Source organism: Eptesicus fuscus, chromosome 21 (assembly GCF_027574615.1).
Source record: "Eptesicus fuscus isolate TK198812 chromosome 21, DD_ASM_mEF_20220401, whole genome shotgun sequence".
Classification (NCBI taxonomy): Eukaryota; Metazoa; Chordata; class Mammalia; order Chiroptera; family Vespertilionidae; genus Eptesicus; species Eptesicus fuscus.
In genome coordinates this window covers 12,024,603-12,044,257 of record NC_072493.1, presented here as the reverse complement: position 1 = coordinate 12,044,257, position 19,655 = coordinate 12,024,603, and the positions used below count along the sequence as shown (strand labels likewise).

The following is a 19,655-nucleotide window of genomic DNA, read 5'->3' as shown; positions in this document are numbered from 1 at the left end:
AGACCAGGAGCCAGGTGGATGTCCTGGGAAACCTCAGGAAGCTAAAGTAGCCTCCGTGGTTCTCTTTCGTGGCAGGTTCAATGAGCAAGCCGAGCACGTGTGAATTAGAGACCCCGCTGCCTTTGCTGTTAAGGCTTCTTAGTTTATAAAACAGAGGGACAGATGGTCTAGTTTCAGACTGGTTAGCAGACCAACTGAATTTTAACAAAAGAAATGCTTGGAAAAGGGATGAAGATGCAGTTGGAAAATTGAAACCATGCTTTCCTTATACATACCTCCACTCTGGTACCTCTCTTCTGGAATTTTCCAAGGGTTGTTTTTCCCCCCAATCTTGCCATCTGTATTATTTATTTATTTATATAGTTCTGATTATGTTTGGTGTGTGCCAGCTATTTGAGGAGTGATGTTTTTCCTATTTCTGTTGGCTCCTATCAAGTGTCCAATTGCTTAAGCTGACCTTTAGTGTTTCCAAGCAGTCATCTTCCTTCTCTCTGTATGGCTTTCAGAAGGGGGTATGATTGACATAATTTAGCCAATGACGAAAAAGCCTTACATAGGAGAGTTTATTAAAATAGCAACATTGACCCTTAGGCAGGCAACACGAAGACCACATAGAATGGGTTTCTGTTCTTTGGGAGAACTTAGAAACAGAATAGAAATATTACACCAGTTCATAAATTAGTAAAGACCTTACATCATCTATCTATTTGCCAAAGCTTTTAGGGGTGGAAGGCAATGTTGAGTGTGTCCTTGGGGTTGGAGGTGAGGGAGACTAGCCCTGGGAGTGGCTTGTTCAGACTGGGTGGATGGAAGAGAGTGGCCATGCATTTGGTGAGGGGTCTATCCCACTGGCCTGCAGAAGAGCAACATTACAGATTAGTTTTGGGAGTTTAACCTGGAAATCAGAAGGCCTTTCTTACTTCTAGGTGATATCTGTAAGATTGTATTAAAATTTTGATGCTTTAAAAACATTTTGCATAACTGGCTGTCATACACTTCATAGAACTTGGTATTTATGGCAAAGGTATCAAGGAAGGTTCATGAACACTCTCCTGTTCACAGATTCTTCCTGATTGTCCCGGGTGGCTAATTGCAGATGGGGTTGGTATAGTCTGGTGCATAAATCACTAACATCCTGTAACAAGTAGGAAACCATTCCAGCTGATCTCAGCAAGGCTTGTAATAACCAGCTCCTCTGTCAGTCATGCCTTCAAGGTGGCACAGGCTTTTGAAAACTGGCCTTGCCGGGGAAGTGCTTTGCCAGCCAGGATGGCTCTGCCTGTCCTAATTATAGAATTCACTGAGAGCCGAGGCGGAAGCATAGTGCACTCAGCAAGTGAACGGAGCAGAGGTGACAAAGCTGGACACCCGCAGGGTTCTAGGCCAGGAAGTCTTGGTCCCACAAACGTGGAAACAGGGACCCAGAACTAAAACCTAGAGGGAAGCCGGCGAAGAGGCTTGGGGGCGTCTGCACATTGAACAGCCCTGTGCTGGCTTTCACACTTCAGTTATCAGACCGAATCAGCTAAACTTTCAAGTGTCAAGAAAGACTCAGACCTAGCTCTAACTTGTTTCCCTGATTTCAGCTCTTACCTTGTAAATAGTAAGCCTGCAAGTAGAGGTAGCTATTATATTGTTGCCGGTTTGGAGATCGCCCAAGGAATTCCTCCTAGGACTGAGTTGCTTTCACCGTTAATGCCAGGGGCCTGGCAGCCACTGATGGCCTTGGGTCAGGGTGTCCCAGGTCAAAAGCAGAAGCAGCTTGCTGGGTCGCATTGAAAAACAGTCCCCAGAGAGTTGAGTTTTTCTGGGATTTTTCTTTCACTTGCAAGCTGCAAACTTATCTAATGGATGTACAACTTGATTGAATGCCAGTGCACCACAGATGCAATTATATTTAAGAACAAGCTACTTCTTCTCATCTCTCTGCCATCACTGATTAATTAGACACTTTGAACTATGCCCAACTGTTTGAAAGCTGTGAAAAATACAACCTGCATAGTTAAAATTTCTCCACAAGCCTATGTCCTCATTTGTGCCTTTATTTAAAAAAAAAAACAACAAAAAACATTCTTTAAGCATAATATACGTATATTAATACATGTTTCCAAACACACAATCTGGCTAATTTCTTATCATAGCTAGAAATTCCTCCATGGTTGGCCAAGAAATACACTCACGCAGTAAATCAAATAACAAAGTATGTGAGAGACCAATTGAATAATTTTCTTACCTTCTATTTTGTGCTGCCATTGGTCACACTTTTAAAATTTTTGCCTTTTCTTTTTAAATCTTGCGCAAGTGCCTCAGAAAGGTTTGCTGCTAATATTTTTAGTGGTACCTCTATGCCTACTAGGAGCAAGGTATAGAAACCCTCATTTTATTACATGTAATTATTAGCTATATATCTGGCACCATGTTTTGCAAGTAATTTCCAGTCTTTTCTGTTATAGAGCCATCTTTTAAAGTGAATGAGCCCTGAACGACCTCCTCCACAAAAGAAGAAGCCCAGGCAGGGAGTCTCTGAAATTGGCCCCTGCTGACTCACATGGGGTATAAACTGGATTTGTAGGACTGGGAAGTCTGGACTTGCTAAAGATCAGTTTGAATATTTATGTACTTCTCTGTCCCTGGGCAGAAACTTTCATCAGTGGCACATTCATATTCATGCCAGGCCTGCATATGAACTCTGAAGCCTGCTTAGCTACAGCTCCATGGTTCTCAGTCCCCAGGTGCCGCTGTGTTTTGGAACAGCTTTTCTGCCTCTGATTCCGTGTTCCCAAAAGGGGGGCAAGTAACAGTTCTTCCCCACTTTTTTTTTTAAATATATTTTTATTGATTTCAGGGAGGAAGGGAGAGGGAGAAATAGAAACATCAATGATGAGAGGGAATCATTGATCGGCTGCCTCCTGCATGCCCCACACTGGGGATGGAGCCCGCAACCCGGGCATGTGCCCTGACCGAGAATCGAACTGTGACTGGTTCATAGGTTGATGCTCAAACACTGAGCCACACCAACTGGGCAGTTCTTCCCATTTGTGAAAACATATTTGCATTTGAACATACCTTTATTATACAGTCATGTGCCGCAAAAACGACATTTCCGTCAACAACAGACCTCAAGATGGTGACCACAGCTATGGCTCAGGTGTGTAGTAGGGTGTACTCCTAGGTTTGCAAAAGTGCACTGTGATGTTTGCACAATGACAAAATTGCCTAACGACGCATTACCCAGAACAGGGGTCCTCAAACTACGGCCCGCGGGCCACATGCGGCCCGCCGAGGACATTTATCCGGCCCGCCGGGTGTTTTGGTGTTTTTGCCGCCGCTGCCTGACCTGCTTAGCAGCCGACTCGTCCCGGGCCCGCAGTGCGCATGTGTGGAACGTGCGCCGCACTCTCCGACTCCCCTCCTTCTCTCTGAGGGACAGTGAACTGGCCCCCTGTTTAAAAAGTTTGAGGACCCCTGGCCCAGAACGTATTCCCATCCTTAAAGTGCACATGACCATATACGTATCCCTTCCCACTCCCTAATTTTCCTCCTGAATTCCAAACCAGGTTTTTGTCCTTTTCCATAAAAGCTTAATCTAGATCTCTCTTACTGAGAATGAGGAAACTTTCCACCCCTCTCTAAGCTAGATTGTTCTTGATGGATGTATAGAAAGTGGGACGTATTTAAGAGGCTTTATGTAATTGTGCAATCCTGGGTTTTATTGACTTCTTCCCTCACTCTCCTAGGTAACAGCTTGTCTAATTGCTGTGGCTAAAACAGACCGTGAAGTTCAAGTGCGCAGAGCTGCCATCCATGTGATTGTGGTGCTGCTTCGGGGACTCAGCCAGAAAGCTACAGAGGTAACTCAGTCTCTTACCATTTGTAATTTTCCTACCTCTGGTTTTTGTCTGTTTATCAGTCTTCCTTTCACCAGGGCAGGCCTCAAACCTTTCCCCTGGGTTGACTCATGCAGATGAATCGATAAGCAGGGATTTCGTAGCAGGAAATTGTATTGTTTGCATCTTCAGGAAGATGTTTCTTCTGTAACATAGTAGGTAAATTACACACTAACTGCTACAGGGAAACCAGAGCATAGATTTGTAGATTGAGGCTCTGTGTCTTGGCATTCCAAGGTGAGCTAGCTGGAAGGCACTGAGCCTGCCTCTGTAGCCTGAACTTTAGTGACTTGCCTTCCTGACTCATAATAGTTCATACTGAATTACAAAAGGGCCTCATTTTAAATGTTTCCTTTCTAGCGGTCAGTTCAATCCATGAGATTTTAGTTGCTGCATAAATTAAACTTTCTTCCTCCTCCAAGTGGGTTTGGCTGGATTTCTCCTCAGTGTATGGCCAACACAGGAAGAAAGTATTTATATCCATATGTGATCTGAGAATGAGTGACCTCTAAATTAATTTCCTTCTTGATCTTAATGGACACTTATTCCCAGTTGACTTTGTAGAGAGAGTTTACATTAATAATTCACTTACTGGCATCCACAATGCTCGTCTGCGGCTGGCACATCGGTATTTAACTAAGTGTCAGTGAAGCCGTTAGAAGAGTAATAGTTTTGCCAGACACACAGGCTTTATTCATGCTGGAATTTTGCCATATCAAGTTTCTGACACCATTTCGTACATGAGTTCCCCCCTAGCTATTATCTAGGACCTTGATGGGAGTGGAGGACGTTCAGATCACAACTCAGTAACTCAGATGATGAAATCGCTGTAGGATACGCACTGCTCTTGTTGAGAATCTGCTGAACAAGAGGGAGTTAAGAAAGAGTGAGTGTTTTACATCCATTGTCCAGATTTACAAAACTCCTGACAAATATTTCATGGTTGTGTAAATTGTTAACGATAGGGAAGACTTGGTGAGGGGTATACAGGAATTCTCTGTGCTGTCTTTACAACTTATCTGTAAATCTAAAATGATTTCATAATAAAAATTTGTCTAAAATATGATAGACTATTGCCCTAACTGGTTTGGCTCAGTGGATAGAGCGTCGGCCTGTGGACTGAAAGATCCTGGGTTCAATTCCAGTCAAGGGCATGTACCTTGGTTACGGGCACATCCCCTGTGGGAGGTGTGCAGGAGGCAGCTGATCGATGTTTCTCTCTCATCAGTGTTTCTAACTCTCTATCCCTCTCTCTTCCTCTCTGTAGAAAATCAATAAAATATATTTTTTAAAAATATGATAGACAAAAAAAAAATAAAAAAATATATGATAGACTATTAAACTAAATCTACAATATTCTCTGAGTGTGACACACTCTCATTAAGCGAGAGAGAAAATATGCCTGGTTAGTAAAGTGAGAGAAGAAACAGAAAGAAACACTATCCAGATTTCTCATATCCATGTGTAGCCAATGAAAGCAACACTGCTAGTCTTACCAGTACTAAAACAATTTGTGGCCATGGAAGATTTTTGTCACTTTCAAAAGGTCATGTGAATGAAACACCTCTATTCTCCAAAACAACTCTCGTCTGCACTCACCAAAATTTATAAATTGTGCTTACTCAGTGAATAAAGAAAAGGAAATGGAACGGGATGGATGGATGATTCCTCTTCCTGTGGCATCCTTGAGACCAGGTGTGTTAAATCTTGTAATCGTAGGTGTGATTATCATCAGGGCCACTTTAATGAGAAGCGGAGATAACCACAAAGCTTTCAATCTGGGATTTCTCTTTACTGCTCTGTTTTGCCCCCAGGAACAGCTGAAATGAAAATGCCACTTTGTTGATGAAGTTTGGTGTGATTTTTTCCTTCTAATCACTATCTCTCAAGCAATAGAGTGCCAGAAGGTAATCCCAGGTCTCAGTGAATGCTCTGTTGTTCATAGAGCTGCCGGCCAAGGACCTCTGTGGTTCTGGCAGCTTGAAAAGGAGGCAGAGAGTCCTGGGAGAGGCAGAGGCTCAGAAGATCAGGTGATAGACTGTGATCAGAGAGGGAAGGCATCGCCACCTCTGACTCATAAGGCAGCTTCTATCTCTTTCCTACTTGAAAGTAGCCAGAATTTTGTGCAGTCAACACAGTAATCACATTGGAGGAGAATACTGCATTCACTGTTTTATTGAAATACTTATTTTCTCACCCTAACCGGTTTGGCTCAGTGGATAGAGTGTCGGCCTGTGGACTCAAGGGTCCCAGGTTCGATTCTGGTCAAGGGCATGTACCTTGGTTGCAGGCACATCCCCAGTTAGGGGTGTGCAGGAGGCAGCTGATCGATGTTTCTCTCTCATCGATGTTTCTGACTCTCTGTCCCTCTTTCTTCCTCTCTGTAAAAATTCAATAAAATATATATTTTTTTAAAGAAATACTTATTTTCTCTTTTTAGCCTTATTTTGGCTTTATGACTATATCTTTTTGTTAATTAATTCCCAATATATCCTGAAGCCTAAGAGAACCAGGAAAGACACCACTTTAAACCCATTCTACTTTATGCTTGATGGAAATGAAATTTACTGGGATACCCAGGAGAGGAGCTGTGGTTAGACCTGTATCTTCCATTGGCCTCAGAGTTAATAGCCCTCCTCAACATGAAGGAGATGAGCTGAGTGACAGAATGAGAAAATTATGCCTAACTATATGCTTTTCCCAAATTAGGTCTTTGCAAGGTAACTAAGCATTGTAAGTGTTTAGAACATCCATATTCATATTCCAAAGACAATAATGAATAATTGGGACAATAATGGCTGACTAATAGTCTACCAGACTGGCCCTCCTCAGATAACATCTAAAAACTCTGCATATAATACAGTAGGCAGCTATCTGAAGACCCTGGAGTGTGGTCAGAAGCAGGCAGGTTCTTATGGGGAAGCCATGCTTAGAGAAGAGGTGCTATACAAAATGAGTTCCCATTTTCTTGGCTTTCAGCCAAGCCTATTTGACGAGGATTGGCATGCATTAGGGCCACTGGTCTGGAAGACCTAGTCTTTCTAGAATGTGGAACCTGAAGATCCAACCTGAGAAAGGTACAGCTGCAGGAGAGAGGCTTCAAATCCTGAAAGGGAAAGATCTGGAGAGAGGATTCCCAAATTCTGTCTGCATACATCTCTGCCTGACCTCTGAACCAAGCAAGATGATTGTCTGCTTTATAGAAATAAAAGCACTGATTGGAAAAGAAAAGAATCCAGAGTCTCCATAATTTAATGTATATAATGTCCAGGATATAATCCAAAATAACTCAATATATGAAAAACCCAGAAAATGAAATATATTCCCAATAGAAAATAAAATCAACTGAGACCAACTCAAAGATAATCCTGATATTAGAATTTTCAGACAAGGATTTTAGAGCAATTATTATAACTATCCTCAATGAATTTTTAAAAATATGCCTGCAATTAGTAAAAAAAAGGAAATCTCAGCAAGAAAATAGAAATGATTTTTTTAAAAAAGAGCCAAAAGGACGTTCTAGAACTGGAAACTACAATATATATGATTCTTTTTAAAAATCACTCGATGGCATTAGAAGCAGAATGGAGATGACCAAAGGAAAGAGTAAAAGAATTTGAAGAGCCCTAGCAGGTTTGGCTCAGTGGTTAGAGCGTTGGCCCACTGACTGAATGGTCTCGGCTTCGATTCCGGTCAAGGGCACGTACCTCGGTTTCAGGCTCAATCCCCTACCCAAGTCAGGTATCTGAGGGAGGCAACCAGTCGCTGTGTGTCTCTCACATCGATGTTTCTGTCTGTTTCTCACCCTCCTTAGAGCAGTAGAAATTATCTGATGTGAAGAACAGAGAGGGGGAAAGAAGATTAAAAAGCGAGTGATTTAGAGTGACCAGAAATTCTCAGAGAGCTAACTACACTTCTTCTAGGAACAGTGGTTCATTATCCACTATTTCTGTGTTTGTGGTGACTTTATAGGACATAACTACTGTGAATAATGGAATCAACTGTGGGGGATACATTCCAAGACCCACACTCACAGTGCAGGCCTGAAACCACAGATAGTGAACCTTATGTGTGCTGTGTTTTTTCCTGTACATACCTACATACCTGTGATAAAGTTTAATTTATAAGTTAGGCACAGTAAGGTTAAAAATAATACTATTAATAAATTATAACAATGTACTCTAATAAAATTACAGTGGAAACTCATTTCTCATACTTAATTTGTTCCAGAAGGCTGTTCAAGAAATGATTTGTTCAAAAACTGAAGCAGCCCTAGCTGGTGGCCTATGGACTAAAGAGTCCCGGGTTCGATTCTGGTCAAGGGCACGTACCTCAGTTGCAGGTTTCTCCCTGGTCTGGGCCCTGGTCAGGGTGGGTGCAGGAGGCAACCTACCTGTGTGTTTCTCTCACATCGATATTTCTCTCTGTTTTTCCCTTTCTCTTCCACTCTCTATAAAAGAAAAAAAAAATCAATGGAAAAACATCCTCAGGTGGAGATTTTAAAAAATACAAATCATTTTTTCCCCATTAGAAATAATGTTAATTGAATTAATCTGTTCCAGACCCCCAGATGATTCCCTGTTTTAACCTTTCTTATATACAGTACATGTCTAATGTACTGATTATAAATAAACACTTATTTTCTTAAATTTTCTAGTACAAAACACTCTGTACTAGCCTTAAATTAATTTTTCATATATATCACTGAATTATTTATTTCTGGAATTTTCCATTTAACATTTTCAGGCCACAGTTAATTGCAGGTAACTGAAACCTTGAAAAGTAAAACCACCAATAAGGGGGGACTACTGTATATACAATAAAAAAAATAAAAGTTGATGATCTTTGTTAAAAAAAATAAGTGATTTGAGCCCCTTTGGTTGATCTCTTCCCCCCTCCCTCCACCCTCCCCTATCCTCTCTCTGAGGCCTGATAGTCCGATCGATGCCTCCTTGTTTCTGGGTCTGTTCTTGTTCATCAGTCTATGTTGTTCATCATTTCCCCTAGTTGAGCGAGATCATGTGTCACTAGAGATATGCTTATAAGAACTGAATGTGAGACGAGCAATAATAGTTATGTTGACAGGCAAATGAATCAGTCTGTAGTGAGTTTCTTTCTGGACCAACAGTTCTTTTGAGACCCAATATCAATGTCCACCAGTTCCTTATGTGTACATGTCGGCACTGACCCCTCAGCTCTGGATGGTGGACAAATGGTGATAATGCAGGTCCGACTCCCTCTGGTTTGGTCTCGGCCGGACCCAGGGGCACGCTTCACCCGGACCCAGGGGGCGTGTGGCCTCACCTGGACCCAGGTGCGCGCGGCCTCACCCAGACCTGGGACCCAGCCTCACCCGGATCCAGGGGCACACGGCCTCACCCGGACCCAGGATCCAGCTTCACCCGGACCCAGGGGCGCGTGGCCTCACCCGGATCCAGGGGCACACGGCCTCACCCGGACCCGGGACCCAGCCTCACCCGAATCCAGGGGCACACGGCCTCGCCCGGACCCATGATTCAGCTTCACCCAGACCCAGGTGCGCATGGCCTCACCCGAACCCAGGGGTGCGTGGCCTCTCCCAGACCCAGGGGCAAGTGGCCTCACCTGGGCCCGGGACCCAGCCTCACCTAGATCCAGGGGCACACGGCCTCACCCGGACCCGGGATCCGGCTTCACCCGGACCCAGAGGTGCGTGGCCTCATCCGGATCAAGGGGCGTGTGGCCTCACCCAGATCCAGGGGCGCACAGCCTCACCCGGACCCAGAATCCAGCTTCACCCGGACCCAGGGGCACGTGGCCTCACCCGGAGCCAGGGGCACGTGGCCTCACCCCGGCCCGGGACCCAGCCTCACCCGGATCCAGGGGCACACGGCCTCACCCGGACCCGGGATCCGGCTTCACCCGGACCCAGGGGCGCGTGGCCTAACCCGGATCCAGGGGCACACGGCCTCACCCGGACCCGGGACCCAGTCTTTCCCAGACCCAGGGGCGTATGGCCTCACCCGGACCCGGGATCCAGCTTCACCCGGACCCAGGGGCGCGTGGCCTCACCCGAAGAAATATATTTTTAAAAAGTTTTAAAAAAAGTGATTTGGGATAGGCTATAGTTCTAGATTTATCTCGATAGCTAATCTCGATAGCTACTACTGCCATCCTGTGTGTAGTTTACAAAGAGTTGACTTCTTGCAAGAACTGTGAAGTACTTGAGAACTTTGCAGGGGGATTTTAGTGACTAAGTATAGCAGCTTTTTACATTAAAACTTTCCCCCTTGCCTTTTAATATTAAAAGATAATTCCCAGTGCTTAGTTTTTCTTCCTTCTAATCCCTAATTTTAGATGACAAAAGAGTAATCTGTCCTCTGCACAGTCTAGTGGGAGATAAGTAGTAGACTTTAGAATTCATTCCTTCAAGATGATAAACAGGTGTTAACACAAGGTCGTATCTTCAAAAATAAGCAAAACCGGAAGCATCTTCGGGGGGAAGAGTTGGGGTTTAATTTTTAATTGATAGCTGAGTCAGATTCTGAGCCAAACCCAGGCCTCCACCCAAGAGTGATTTTTAATTCCTTCTTTTTTGAGTCCAGTGTTGGATTCTGATGACAAAAATCCTCCTAATAACATGATGAATAGTGGTTTCACTAACATTTGTGCAGTTGTAGGTTACTCTCCTCCTTTGTTGTGAGAGAGAAGGCAAACCCTGGCTAAAAGAAAAAAATATGAATGACGTTGTGTATGGCATTATGCTTTTTTAATTACAGCAGTCACACATGGTCCATCCAAAAGGTTTAGTGCATGTGTCCTAGGTTCACCTTGTGTCTGTCTATCCAGGCTGGGAACTAGGACCTGAGGACATAGCACAAATGACAAGTTATAAGTAAATAGACAGACTTAATGGAAACTTCCTTTTATTCGTTTTTGTTTTATCCTGAAAGCTATTTTGACAACATCTGGTGTGGGATTTTTTTGTGTGCTCTGTGCACAGTAAACAGGCCTAGTTCCCTTCCCAGGGCTAGTTTCACAGACACTGCTCCTTTTGAACAGATCGAAGGCTCCATGTGAAAAGCAAATGAAAAGAACACATAAAAATGACTGGGATCCAGGTAATAATTATTCCTCTGTAAACTTTGAAAAAGTGCTTGGGAGAGCCCTTTCAGGACTGAAGTTAAAGAGTATCTTCCCTTCTTGGGAGTGTGAAGCTATAGCCAGTTGACCAAGGTAGCAATTCTGTCAGTCATCTTCTGCTACTGGCCAGGGCTCGGGTGTTTACAGTATTGATAATATTCATAAAAGGCATGGAATAAGAACTCAGCATTTGAGGCCCTGGCTAGGTGCTCAGTTGGTTAGAACATCGTCTGGATAAGCCAAGGTTCTGAGTTCGATCCCCACCAGAACCACCCAATGAATGCATAAGTAAGTGGAACAACAAATCTCTCTCTCAAATCAATCAATAAAATTTTTAAAAGAATTTAGCATTTGTTGGACATTATTTATAGTGTCAAGAGAGACAGGCATAGAGGAATTTTAAAATATGTATGCTGTAAGTTTATAAATTATCTCCCCAAACACTTGCCTTTTTACTTACTCTTAGACATCCTAGCTACTATGACTCCATTTCAGTCTTAAAAGAAAAAAACCCTCTTAAACCCTGTATTAGATTCTTCCTTTTTTTAAAATTTATTATTCACTTTAGAGAGGAAGGAAGAGGGAGAGAGAGAGAAACATCAATGATGAGAGAGAATCATTGACCGGCTGCCTCCTGCATGCCCCCACTGGGGATCGAGCACACAACCCAGGCATATGCCCTGACCAGGAATCGAACCGTGACCTCCTGGTTTATAGGTCGATGCTCAACCACTAAGCCACGCCAGCCGGGCTGTATTAGTTTCTTAGGGCTGCCGTAACAAAGTACTACAAACTGGGTGACTTAAAACAATAAAAATGTACTGTCTCATAGTCCTAGAGGCTAGAAGTCCAAAATCAAACTGTTGACAGGGCCACATTCCCTCTGACCTACTGTAGGAAAATCTTCCTTGCCTCTCCCTAGCTTCCAGTGGTTTACCAGCAATCTGTCATTTATTGGCTTGAAGATGCATAACTCCTATCTCTGCCTTTGTCATCATATGCATTCTTCCTGCGCGACAATGTCTTCACCTGGCTTTCTCTTGTAAGGACACCAGTTATGTTGATGTCCTACTCTAGTATGATCTTATCTTAACTAGTTACATCAGAGCAACCCTGTTTCTCAATTAGGTCACTTTCTGAGGTCCTGGGGTTAGGACCTCACACATCTTGGAGGAAGCAGGAGACACACTCAACCATGATGGGCCCCTACGAGTCTATAGTCATTTCTCTTTTGTGTTTATGCTTCTCCATCTATTCATTATTACTGCATCTTGAGAAGAGCCTGTTTTGTTTGAGACATCTCTGTCTCTTGTTATTCTCTTCCTTTTTTTTTTTTAAGCTTTAAGTATCTGTGCTACATCCCAGAACCTCAGGAAGGCAAGAGGAGCAGTGTGTCAGACATGCTTACCTTGGAAGAAATAGATCCTCACAGTTTAGTAGAGAAAATAATGAGGGAGCATAGAATAATTTAGGGGCTGCTGAATTTGGTACAAGTTCTGGTCTTGGTGCAAATCTCTTAACCTTACTGAACCTTACTTTCATATCAGTCCTATCTACCTGACAGAGATGTGGCAAGAATTAGATGGGATAACATGTAAAACTTCACAAATTGTAAAGGATGCTAAATATAAAAGATAACAATACTAATGATAACTACTAATCCTTATTGTTGTTGTTGTTACTACTACTACTACTACCACCACCATCACCATCACTACTACTATCCAATCTATAGATTTGCAGGAGGTTTTTAATAATTTTAAAACTCACCAAAGAAAATTTTATATTTAATCTAAATGAATAGGCCATTTATTTCATGGCTGGAACTTTTAGAGGTTTACACCTTATCTCATCATCAGTCATCTCAGATTTTGGAAGACAGACTTTATTATATGGAACCCAGCCTTCCAGTCTGTGCAATGATCTCATGTTGCATATGCCCCTCATTCTTCCTCAGGATGGGTACCAACTCCGCTGGAACCTAGATGCTCTGTAGTTACTGAACCACAAGTTATTGGATTTGATTTGACCTCCAACACTCTTGTTTTTTGTCTTTCTTACCTACCACTATGAAGCAGTTGATGTAGTACCACAAAATAATAATAATGCCGTGTGCTTTTATAAAGCAGGCACGGAGCTAGGTGCATTACTGTATCATTTCAGTTGATTCTCTCAGGAACTCTGAGGGGGAGGTAGGGTTATCCCCATTTTACAGAAGACTAAGGGAAGCCCCTCAAGATTAAGCAAACTGCTCAAGATCACACTACTAGCAAGTGGCAGAGCTGACTTAAACCCAGGCTGTGTGTCTCTACCCAGCTCTTCTGTTTCCTAAGTTTATTAGACTGCTTATTTATTTTTTAATACTCAACTGGGGGTATGTTTTTATTGATTTTAGAGAGAGAGAAGTATCAATGTGAGAGAGAAACATCGGTCGATTACCTCCCATATGCCCCCTGACTGGGCATCAAACCCACAACCCTTTGGTTACAGGATGATGCTCCAACAAACTGAGCCACCCGCCCGAGACTAGACTGCTTCTTTTTTAAAGAAAGAGCAAATCAAGATTATTTTTAAGGCAAAGAATTGCATCAACAATGGGTGAAAATATAATTTTCCATGCTGAGGAGATTTAAAGTGACATTCTAGTTTATTCAGTAAAGATTTGTACCAAGTTCCAATTCCTGTTTAGCCATATACTTTTCTTTAAATAACAAAGGTTTCATCACTTCTCTGTGTTAAGGTGTTGTGATGATTTTTATACCTGTTGTATATATTTAGCAGCTTGTCTTATTCTGTTTTGTCTCAAGCCCAACATAATTTGCTATCCTTTACTTCTTAAGACCCAGTCAGACCAGAAGCACAAGTTTCCAAATATTCATTCCCACACATTAAAAACTAAATGTTCAGTCATTAATGAGTGCCTATTTTCCCAAGGATCTCTATTGCCTGTCAAATACAGATTTGTAGATAGCAGCGATTTTCAACCTTTTTCATCTCATGGCACACATAAACTAATTACTAAAATTCTGCAGCACACCAAAAAATATATTTTTTGCCAATTTGGCAAAAAAAAAAGTATAATTTTTATTGGTTTACCTACCCTTTATGCTCCAAAGTGACTTTTAAAAAATCAGATGTCTATACTTATATATAAGGATTTCTGGTACTAAGAATTAACCAATCAGACGCAACCTTATTATGCGACGTGACCAATAAGATGCAACTGTATCATATGACCTATATGTTTATGGTTCAAGACAGGGCATTCACACCAGATGGTTATTGTTGTGTTGTCATTTTTTATTGACAGTCTAAGGGAAAAGAGGTCAGTGTTCCTGACTAAATAGTCGGATATTCAATGTTTAAAAACTCTTGCAGCACACTGGTTGAAAATTGCTGGTACATAAGATAGCAACTCAGAAGTCTTGCCCTTAAATTTCTAAGTTAAAGAGGGTTTATAGCTAGATAACCCTGGAGATAATCAGAGGCCTTTTTCAGAGGCATATTTGTCCCAGGATCTGAGCCAAGGTCTGCGAGAGCGGGGCTGGAGGGTATCAGGAGAGGAGCAATGCCAGGCTGGAGACAGAATGAACCTGGGGGAGGTTGGTGAGTAGGAAAAAGGCAAGGCCCGGTCCAGGTAGATGAAGGCCACTGCTGCTGACGCAAAGGGAGGTAAAATAAGTGTGCTCTGTTTATCAGTAGTTCAATAGCCTCCACTCCCCGTCACCTTGCATCTTTTTTATCACATAATTTCTTAAAGTGAGATATTCACATCTATAAAATGTACTGTATTAACGTGTACAATACAGAGCTTTTAGTATATTTATAAAGCTGTGCAACCCTCACCACAACCTTAATCCCAGAGCATTTTCATTAGCCCAAAAAAAGAAGCCTTGTCCCCATTAGCCGTCACTTCCATCATTCCCCCCTCGCAATCACTAATCTACTTTCTGTGTATGGATTTGCCTTTTCATAAATTTTCATATGAAATTAATTTATAGGTGGCTTTTTTGTGTCTGCCTCCTTTCACTTAGCATAATGTGGTCAAGGTTTGTATGTATCAGGATTTCATTATTCTTTATGGCTGAATAATATTCCATTGTATGGATACACCACATTTGTTTATACATTCATCAGTTGATGGACATTTGAGCTGTTTCCACTTTTGGGCTATGTTCTCATGCACATTTGTGTAAAAGTTTTTGTGCCAACATGTTTTTGGTTCTCTTGGGTATATACCTAGGAGTGGAATTGCTGGGTCATACAGTAACTGTTTAACTTTTTGAGGAACTGCCAGACTGTTTTCCAGTTGCATCCCTTTTCATTCCCATTAGCAATGTATGAGGGTTCCAAATGCTCCGCATTGTCACTAACACTTGTTACTGTCTGTCATTTACTAGAATTAGAGCCAAACTAGCGGGCGAAAAGTGTTCTAGTATAGATCTGCGGTTTCCCTGATCGTTAAAGATGTTGAGCATCTTTTCATGAACTAATTAGCCATTTGTGTGTCTCTTCTTTGGAGAAATGTCTATTCAGATTTTTCCCCCCATTTATTTGGGTTATTTGTCTTTTTATTGTTAATGTTTTTGTTTTTTAATTTTTATTTTTCAAAAAAGTTATTCATACACATCAGTCGTTTGACAAAGCTTAATTCAGAGATCCATAACCCCATCCTCCTTTCTTTCCCTCCATTCTCTAGCAGCGACTATTTTCAACTTGATTAGCCGTTTCTTTCAATGTTTACTTTTGTATTTCTAAATAGTATACTTATATTGCTATTTCTTGATTTTTCAATTTACTTATTGACTTCCTACTAGATCTAATATGTAAAGGTGGAACTCGCTCAGTGATTATGTTCCTAAGGTGGAGAAAACTGGCCTGCATTGGGAAGGAAAGAAGCCACAAAGTATAGTGGCTTACACTAGAGCATGGCCTCTGGAGGTACTAGTAGAATGTCTGGGATTGAATCCCAGCTTTGCAACATATTGGCAGTCAGACCCTGCACAAGTTAGTTGACCTTTCTGTGCCTTAATTTCCTCATCTGTAAAATGGGGATAATATAGGGTTGTTACAAGAATTAAATGAGCCAATTTATGGAAAGTAATTAGAATATATGGGTTATAGAACAGGGGTGGGGAACATCCAGCCTAAGGGCCATATAAGGCCTACAAAATCATTTGGTCTGGCCCTGCCAAGGCACTAGGGGTGAGTTAATTAAATGTTTGACCAAATATAGCAGACTACTTTTGGAAAAAAAAAAAATATATATATATATACATATATACATATATACATGTTTTTTATTGATCTCAGAGAAGGAGAGAGAGAGAGAGAGAGAGAGAGAGAGAGAGAGAGAGGCAGACATACATCAATATCATGTATCAGCTGCCTCCTGCATGCCCCACACGGTATGGAGCCCACAACCCGTACATGTGCCCTGACCCGGAATTGAACCATGACCTCCTGGTTCATAGGTCAACGCTCAACAACTGAGACACGCAGGCCAGGCATAGCAGGCTAATTTTTAAGTTGATAATTTTGTATGGCCTGCGAGTGATATTATAAATGTCCAAATGGCCCTTGGCAGGAAAAAGGCTCCCCACCCCTGTTCTAGAAGCTCTTAGAGCCCGCAACCCAGGCTGCTTCAGGTCCTGGGAACTTGATACCCAAGTTAGTTGTTGTTATTAACATGCCCCCACAAAGATGTACATTTTCCTTCCCCGTTCTCCCTGTATAGTACATTAGAGTTTTTGCTATATCAGCATTTAGTGTTTATATTATGAGTGTAACTATTACCCACAGTTGAGTTGAGTCATATAATGTACTATGATTCATTTCCTTTCTTGTATGAAATTTGGCTTTCTCTGAAGTTAATAAATGTCTCAGGTTTACATTTGTTACTCTTCTATGAACCAGTTACCAATTCATCCCCAGTCTCTGCTAAAAGTTTATAAATCTCTTAAAAGGTTCAAACACATCAAGTACTACAACTCTTCATCTACTTGCTCTTATCTGGACTGGTCACCTTCTAAGCCTACTGTAAGATTTGAGAACAGAGCACTCAAAAGCTGATGATGCTCTGTGTGCATGGGAAATGCTACGGACTGGTGGACTTTGTAACAGGGTGATCATCTGGCCAGGTCATTTCATGGGGAGACTCCAAAACTTATTCGGAAGTCTTTTCTTTGGGGCTAGTCAGAGAAGAATCATCTAGTCTCCTACTTAGACTGGCTGGCCAGGGTTCTGGAAGATGCATAGAAGGAGGAATATGGTGGGCTCACCATCAGTAAGTAGACTTTCACTTAATCCTTCTGTTTTCAACATGGCAACCTCATCTTATCTAAACCTAATGTCCACCTATCCAGAGTCTCTCTAGTTGGACTTAAGTGGGTAAAACTCTAGGCTTCTGGTGTGGTTGGGGAGGGGCAGTCACCTGGATGCACAGAACAGAAGGCAGCAGGAGACTTAATTACTACTCAACATACTTCCAACCAGGGCTCCTGTTCACCTCCATTTTGAGAGGTATGGATCATCAGCTCCTGAATGTTTTTGAGTTTCCCTGGTGCATTAGGCTTGCTTCTGGGCTTTGGTTTAATGAATCAATTTGTCGTCCAAACCAGAATATTTTTAAGAGCAAAAGAGGACACTATTAATAATTATACCAATGCAGCAAACAAAACATACTAACCTGGGCAAATCAGGATTCATCTAACTGCTTCTAGTGTTACCATTGCCTTGTTAGTTCTTTTTTTTTTTTTTCTGTATTGATTAAGGTATTACATATGTGTCACCCCATTGCCCCCCCCCCACCCCTCGCCTTGTTAGTTCTTTTTGTTCTGATAACTTCATACCATTTTTATCCCGTTACTGTCATTTTAGTGGGGCTTGAGGAGAGAGCAGTTGTGTGTACATGTGTTCAATCCACCAGCTTTCAGGATTCTGCCTTCTTTATCGATAGAGAAAGGAGATGTGGGGGACATGTGACTATAGTCAGAGCTCTTTTGGTTTTAAACAGCAGAAACCTAGTTCTCAATAAGCTTGAGCCAAGAGAACTTTTCAGCCTCCTGAATCCAAAGAAGAGTGAACAGGCATGTTGCAGGGAAAGCAGGGCTGAGCTGGTCATCAGTGACCCAGACCCAGGAACTGCAATGCTCCATCTTTTGTCTCTGCTTCTTCCTGCACTTTGCCTCAATTCTCTTGCACTGGAGTCCAGCTTTCTTCCTGTGGCAGCAACATGACCACTGCCAATGGCCAGTGCCGCATCTTACACCCAGTACTCAGATTCCCTCTCTGGCCTGAAATGCAAAAAATTTGAGGGAAGATACAATGTTCCAACTAAGATCAGGTGTTCATTCCAGGCTGAGCCAGGTGGGGTACGTGGGGTTGCTGGTTCATGTAAAACCATGTTCAGCCTCCACCACAGCCATGTATGAGAGGAGAGGATGGGGTCAGTACTTAGGGGTAGAGGATACTCCATAGATTTAGCTAGATCTCAGCAGTAACTTGTCCAAATCCTTTTGTCATTAGCGATAATTTGAAAAGATAGGACCTTACTGTGTCTGCTAAAATGTATAGTCACCCTTTTCTAGTGAGAACATAAGTGACAGTTTAGAAGCCCTAACATTTAAAACTGCTCCCTTTCTGCCTTGTCTGCATATAATTTACATAGATCTACATGTGTTAGAACTTGGTTTTTCTTTCTCTTCTGCATCTGGCTTGTGCTATTTTATTTTCTGTAGGATAGCTCTCTCTTTACCCTTATTATTATTTTTTAATTGATTTCAGAGTGGAAAGGAGAGAGAGAGAGACATCAGTGATGAGAGAGAATCATTGATCAGCTGCCTCCTGCATGCCACACCCTGGGGATCGAGCCCGAAACCCAGGCATGTGCCCTGACCAAAAATCAAACCATGACCTCCTGGTTCATGGATTGACGCTCAACCACTGAGCAACACTGGCCAGGCCTCTTTACCCTTAATTTGATCTAAAGTGTCTGAGAAGATTTTAGAATTGTACATCTGAAACCTATATAATTTTATTAACCAATGTCACCCCAGTAAATTCAGTTTAAAAAGTAAATAAAATAAAATGGCCAAGAAGAAGGTAATATCATTTAAATACAGAATCCTATATAATAAAAGGGTAATATGCAAATAAACCATCACTCCATCACAAAGATGGTGGCACCCATAGCCACAAGATGGTAGCACCCAGTCCTCAGCCCCACCAGAGTCCCCCAGTCCCGGTGGGCGGCCGCTGAGAGCGGGCAGTGTGAGCGGCCTGGCAGAATGCTTGCTTCATCGCTGCGGCGACGAGGCAAGTGTTCTGCGCCCAGCTGCAGATGGGCCTCTGGCCAGGCTGGGGCGCAGAACGCTTGTATGTTGTGGAGAGCCTCTGGGCAGCGGGCGTGGAGCTGCCAGGCCCCACAGAGAGCTCCTGGCACACGGATTCGTGTGCAGGGCTACTAGTTTTAAAATGTTGGATGTGGAAGAGGCCTTAGAGACTAATTTATATCTTACAGAAACCTCATGAGTTGCTCCTTTGACATCAGGTCTCCATGGTCAAATGAGTTTGGAAGATGCTATATACAACTATATTCCCCTCTTGGAGACTTGGTGTATGTTAGCCTATTAAGGAATCTGAGAA

General features: G+C 42.3%; 1 protein-coding gene across 1 annotated transcript in view; it reads left to right on the top strand.

The window, feature by feature from the left end:
* The window catches only part of TANGO6 (transport and golgi organization 6 homolog), a 142,435-nt gene that overhangs the window by 107,870 nt on the left and 14,910 nt on the right, over positions 1–19,655 (top strand). Inside the window, exon 17 of the mRNA XM_008139950.3 lies at positions 3,738–3,851. Within this exon, the coding sequence (XP_008138172.2) occupies positions 3,738–3,851 (114 nt within the window). The remainder of the gene's footprint in view (positions 1–3,737; positions 3,852–19,655) is intronic.